The following is a 6,170-nucleotide window of genomic DNA, read 5'->3' as shown; positions in this document are numbered from 1 at the left end:
CTACAAAGCATTCACTTAACCTCTGTTAAACTCAGTTTTTCCATCTATAAACTGCAACTATTTTTAATATCCCTTACCCTTAATAAATTTTAAAAAATGCTTATCACAGTAACTAAAATACAGAACATTTTAGTATAACACATTATTACAAAACTAGAGGCCTGATGCACGAAATTCGTGCAAGAGTAGGCCTTCCTTCCCTTGGCTGCCGGCACCAGCTTCCCTCTGGCACCTGGGACCCTGGCTTCCCTCACAGCCCAAGCATCATCCAGAAGGTCGTCTGGAAGGACATCCATAAGGATGCCCAGTCTAATTAATATATTGTGCTTTTATTGTTATAGACTAGAGGCCCGATGCACGAAATTCACGCAAGGGGCTCGGCCCTTGCAGCCATGGCTTCATCCATAAGGTTGTCAGATGGTTGTTCTGCTCTTTGGTCTAATTAGCTTACTAGAGGCCCAGTGCACAAAATTCGTACATGGGTAGGGTCCTTAGGCCTGGCCAGCGATGAAGGCCAATCTATGGGGTGACTGGTGGGGCTATGGAGGGTCCCCACTGGCACCCGCCTTGGCTGGCCTGGCACTGCCCGCTCACTGGCCCCGCTTGGGCTGGTGGCCATGGTTGTTCTGCTCTTTGGTCTAATTAGCTTACTAGAGGCCCAGTGCACAAAATTCGTACATGGGTAGGGTCCTTAGGCCTGGCCAGCGATCAGGGCCAATCTATAGGGTGACTGATGGGGCTATGGAGGGTCCCCACTGGCACCCGCCTTGGCTGGCCTGGCACTGCCTGCTCACTGGCCCCGCTTGGGCTGGTGGCTGCTCCTGCCTTGAGTGTCTGTCCCCTGGTGGTCAGTCACGTCATAGCAACCGGTTGTTTCACCGGTTGCTCCACTGTTCGGTCAATTTGCAAATTAATCTTTTATTATATAGGATTAGCTCTTTATTATATAGGAAGGTGATTTTTACCCTAAAGTGTTTTTCATTTGTTTGGCTGGTTTTGTTTTAGTAAGGTGTTTGCCAATTTGCTTACAAGATATGGTCTGCTCTATATTTAAGTTAAAAAATCATATATTTTGTTTTAGCCAGGACAGGAAGAGAGAGAACTTGCCACTTTCTTCTCGACTTTCAAATTTACTCTTTAATGTGGTTTGAAACTCAACCAATTTCCAAGAAGGGCAAATGCATTCGCCTTTATTGGAAGGACATCTACTATTCTAGTTTATCAGCATGTTTTATGTCATTTCCCTCTTCATTCTATAAATCTTTCACAGCTGAATTTATTCTGATAAATTCAAGAATTTATTCTAATTCCCTTCCAGTTTCCCACAATTCCAGTATGCTGACAGAAACAAATAAAACTAAGCAGTCTTTGAAATGTTCTCATGGAGTCACACTAAAAACACAAACAAATAGGATCAGGAATCCACAGCTTCGGGAAAGATGACAATGGAGACAGTGTTTTAATTCATAGAAAAATATCCACAAAGCAGATGGCTAAGAATTCACTGTTCCTTTATCCCTCATATAGCATATTGTTACAAGACTAAACACTGATTTTAAACATGCAAATGTATGAAATTGCTTCCAATTAAATCTGTAAAAAATTGCAGAGCTCACATTGTGAAAATCTTAATACTACTTACTTGCAACATAACTGTGAAAATAGCAGCCTGTACCTGTACCACAATTGCTTTTCATCATTCTTGGAATACTACTTCACTAATGATATGCATTCAAATATATGCATGGTAAACATATTCCACAAAACTAACAACAATATAACAATATATCCACAGCTCCACAACAAGGGTTGGCAATCAGTAAATAGTTATTAAATGAATAAACAAATATGTAACATAAACTGGTTTCACTCAGTGATTTCTAATGTCCCTCTAGTAGTAGAAAGTGGGCAGATCTGATGACTGTTCAATGGATGCTGGGCAGAGCCAGCAGAACACATGGGGAGGAACAAAAAAAGAATGCATAGGTCAGGGATGCCAGGTAGCTATCTAAGGAAAGATCTCTTCAGCATTTAGACAAACCTTTCCCATCTATGATCTTCACTTCATTATCATTCATCTCATAGGTACCAGGTTTAGGGCAGAGTGGGCAGTAGGAATTCTTCATAGTCTCCCATAAGCACAAGAGTACCTACTTCAGAGGAATGGCATCTGGGGACTGACACCCCATCTATATATATAAAAAGTCAGCGACCAGATCGTGTAACGACCAGAACGAGCAGTCATCCACTGTGGCCAGCGAACCTCCCACGGCCCTCCTCCCAGTTGGCCCTGCCCCTGATCAGCCTCTCCCACCCCAATCGAGGGTGGGGCCACTGGCCAACCCCCCCATCATGGCCCTTTCCCCTGGCCGGCCCCACGCCCAATTAGCCCACCCCACCCCAATCGGCCTACAGCCCTTCCTCCCACCTGGCCCCACCCCAGATCGGCCTCCTACCCCAATCAGGGGCAGGGCCGGCCAGCCAACTGACTGCAGCCCCTCCCCCAGATTGCTGGCTCCTGATCGGTCCCCCCACCCATTTTGCCACCCACACCAATCAGGGATGAGGCTGGCCAGCCAACTTCCCATGGCCCCTCCCCCAGCCACTGACCCCTGATAGCCCCTCCCCACCCCATTCGGGGGCAGGGCTTGCTGGCCCACTGCCCAAAGCCCCTCCCCATGGATGGCCCCACCCCTAATCAGCTCCCCACCCCAACTGGGGGAGAAGCCCACCTGCCAATTGTCTGTGGCCCCTCTCCACAGCCAGCCCGGCCCTGGCCAGCCAACCTCCCTCCATCTCCTCCTCCCAACAGGCCCAGCCCCAATCCGCTATTGGGGCCAGGCCAGCCGGACCACTCAAGCACAAATTCGTGCACTGGGCCTGTAGTATGAATATGAATACACAAGCACTCTGCCAAAGTCAGTATCACCTCAGTCACTGTCACAATAAAAGGGAAAGCTAAATGAAAATGAAGGTCATGACTTAATGCTAGAAGTGAGCCTAATAGATTTTGATTCCCATTAACTTCCAGGATCTTTGCCACAGAAAGATCATCACTGTTGTGAAAATAACTTGGGGCACAGTGCACAAATTCGTGCACCTTGAAAGGAACTGTGGGCCTCAAAGCTGCAGTGGGCACAGGGGTGGGTCTCGGCCCATCCTCTGTTCCCCTGCCCAGCCTTTCCTGCCATAGCCCCCAGTCCCCTGTCTGCCAGCAGCCCCATTCCACGCTGATGGCGCCTGCCCCACTTGCACCCACTGACGGCGTGGAGTGATTGGGGCTGGCGCCAGCAGTGTGGCTGGTGGCAGTGGGTGCAAGTGGCAGCTCCGGGCACTGGCTGCAGGTGTGAGTAGTGCCTTCACTGGCAATGGGTGCGAGAGGTGGCTGCTTGCCCTGATTGCCCCTCAGGAGCAGGGGGAGGTGGAAAAGCCCTGGCACAATTATTGCCCCTCAGGAGCAGGGGGAGGTGGAAAAGTGCTGGCACAACCGGGGCCAGCAACCGCTGCTCACACCTGCTGATGGCGCTGAGTGAGCAGGGCCAGTGCCGGGTGCAAGCAGTGGCTCTGGTACTCACAGCAGGTGTGAGCTGGGCCAGTGTGGAGAAGCAAAGAATTTCAGTAACCACCAGAGGCTTGCCTAGATGACAGTGACCTGTGCCCCGCCTTGGTCTGCTGCCCCTGCTCACCTGCTCCACCATCCCACTGCGGCCAATGCCCGCCACGTTCTGCGCACATCATAGCAACCAGTTGTTTGGTTGTTTTGCCGTTCGGTCTATTTGCATATTAGGGTTTTATACATACAGATAATCAACAAATATAAATTATTTATGAGACTAGACACAGATCTGTTTTGCTTATTGGTAATGTTGGAGCCAGTAAAACATTAATAAATTAATGAACTATGCAACACTCTTTATTATAAGGTCTTTTAATCTTATATATTCATATAAGTTCCTAATAAACTTGTATAATACATATCTTCCACAAAACCAACAGTGGAGCTCTCAACTGGGTGTGGAGAGACAAGGGACTATATACATACATACACATTCTATGTATCTATATATGGTATATATGTGTGTATGTATCTATATATCTATCTACCTACATACTTATTTATCTCCCTACACACACAGCCCCTGCTTAATTAGCTAGCACAATGCTTTGCTCTATAATATGTGTCCATTTTATTGGGGAATAAAAAAATTTGTTTGGGTTCAAATTTACAGTATTCATTCTTAAGCCATGCATCAAGAATAACAACAACAAATTCGTTAAAGTGCACTTAATATGACTACAAAAAATTTAAATATGTTGATTGTATAAAATTCTAAAGTTCATTGATTCACTACATCCAGAATGATTTTTCTAAAGCATGAATTTAATCATGTCTATTCCCTGAACAAACTGTCTTAAAACTAAAGTCCAGTTCTCTCAATATGGCTTTTTAATATGGCTTTTTAACTTCACGATCTGACCTTCCCTTACCTATTAGTTTAAAGCCTGTTTCCTGGTCCCTTGAACTTTTTGCTCCATTTTTATCTGTAGCTCCTTGAGCCTGTCATTCTCTGTCTTATATCTGCACCTCTGAACGTGACATTCCCTAGACATTTTCCACCTCAGTTCACTAGTTTGATTCCGATTCTCCTGTAGGTCTCAGATTAGACTTACTCCTGGGAAGGCTTCCTGTCTGAATTAGGTGCTCCTTCTCTGTCCTCCAGGGCATCAGATAGACCTATCACCGTATGGCCTTAATGTCTGTTCATGTGCCTACATCCCCCGCTAGGCTCTAAACTGCTCAAAAACAAAGACTATGTTTTGTTCACTATTATATTCTTAGCGCTTAATGCTTGGCCCATAGTAAGTGCTCAATAAGTATAAATTAAATAGGGAACAAGGAGCCAAAAGAATACAAGTATGGGTGGTTTCTGGGCAAACAATCAGGTAGGTGTGAGTTAATTCTGATCTAAAGCTTCATTCATATTAAAAGTGCCCGAGCTTCTGTCACTATACCTCGGTTCAAAGCCCAGCTCAGGACCTGCTTATCTACCTACAAAGAATTCCTACCCCACAGCTCTGTGATGAAAACATTCTCAAAGGTCACACTTGACAACACATGATATGGCTTCAAAAAAATACCCACCTCAGCTGTCTCCTCGGAGAAAGCTTGCAGAATGTCCGTCTGCCTGGTGTAGTTGCCATTGGCGTCCTGCAGACCTTGCAGGATGCGCTCCCGCAGAACCAGCACCGAGACCCGGAGCTGGTGCCAGAGGAGCTGCACCGCGTGGATGTCCACAATCACATTGACAGAGTACGACAGCAGCTTCAGGGAGAACTCAGTCTCAAGGAGGGCATGGATTTGCTCAACATGATCAGAAATATCTTCGCAAATGTCCTGCAGCGGGCGGGAAAAAAAGCAAAGATAGGATGACTTCTTTGCCAAAAGGTCACTTCTTCACCTGACACCAATCATCAGGGCCAACAGGTCAGGTGAGCACATGTTAGAGAGTGGGCCTTTGTTAGTTGCAGGCCATGTTCCTGGGCACCGGGCCTTTTGCGCATACAGGTAAGTTGATCTTTTCCTAACCCACAAAAATTCTTATTCTTTCAGATACCAAAATCCTTTCAGGTGCCAAGCTGAGAGGTCACCTCACAAATCCACTCTCTGTTCTCTTTATTTACAGTTTGTGATTCTGGCAAGTGAGCCAACAGCTATTCTTTTTGCTGGTGGTGAGCTCCATGGAACACACAATGTTTCAGGATGAGGCTTCATCCAGACACCAAGCATGAAGAAAGATGGGCTAGAATCTGTGTTCCATAGGAATTACCACCTATTGTCAATGAACCACGGAGTCTTCAATGTAAAGAACAATTGTCACATTCCCACAGGGAATGTTAATCCCTAAATTCATGATGAATATCTAAATTTCATCCCACACTTTGCAAGCAGAATCACTCTTAAGAAGGAAAGCCAGAGAAACCCCAAGGATGAAGAAAGACAAAATAGTTTGTTCTGTAAGACAGAGACAATATAAATAGAAACATTACTAACTTAAGGTTTCAATCTCTCCCACACATACTATTAGGCATGCAGATTTGGTGTCTGATATGGCACTTGCCCTTACAAGTTGCCCGACTCCATTGTGCCATCAGAGGCAGCTACATGGCAT

General features: G+C 46.0%; 1 protein-coding gene across 2 annotated transcripts in view; it reads right to left on the bottom strand.

Moving 5' to 3' along the window:
• AKAP6 (A-kinase anchoring protein 6) overlaps positions 1-6,170 on the bottom strand; it is a 493,527-nt gene that overhangs the window by 307,824 nt on the left and 179,533 nt on the right. For both annotated transcript variants that reach the window (XM_006763650.2, XM_006763654.2), the window contains exon 3: positions 5,144-5,395. In XM_006763650.2, the coding sequence (XP_006763713.1) occupies positions 5,144-5,395 (252 nt within the window). The remainder of the gene's footprint in view (positions 1-5,143; positions 5,396-6,170) is intronic.

The sequence above is a fragment of the Myotis davidii genome, unplaced genomic scaffold, assembly GCF_000327345.1.
Source record: "Myotis davidii unplaced genomic scaffold, ASM32734v1 scaffold116, whole genome shotgun sequence".
NCBI lineage: Eukaryota > Metazoa > Chordata > Mammalia > Chiroptera > Vespertilionidae > Myotis > Myotis davidii.
This window is presented reverse-complemented; position numbering and strand designations above follow the sequence as displayed.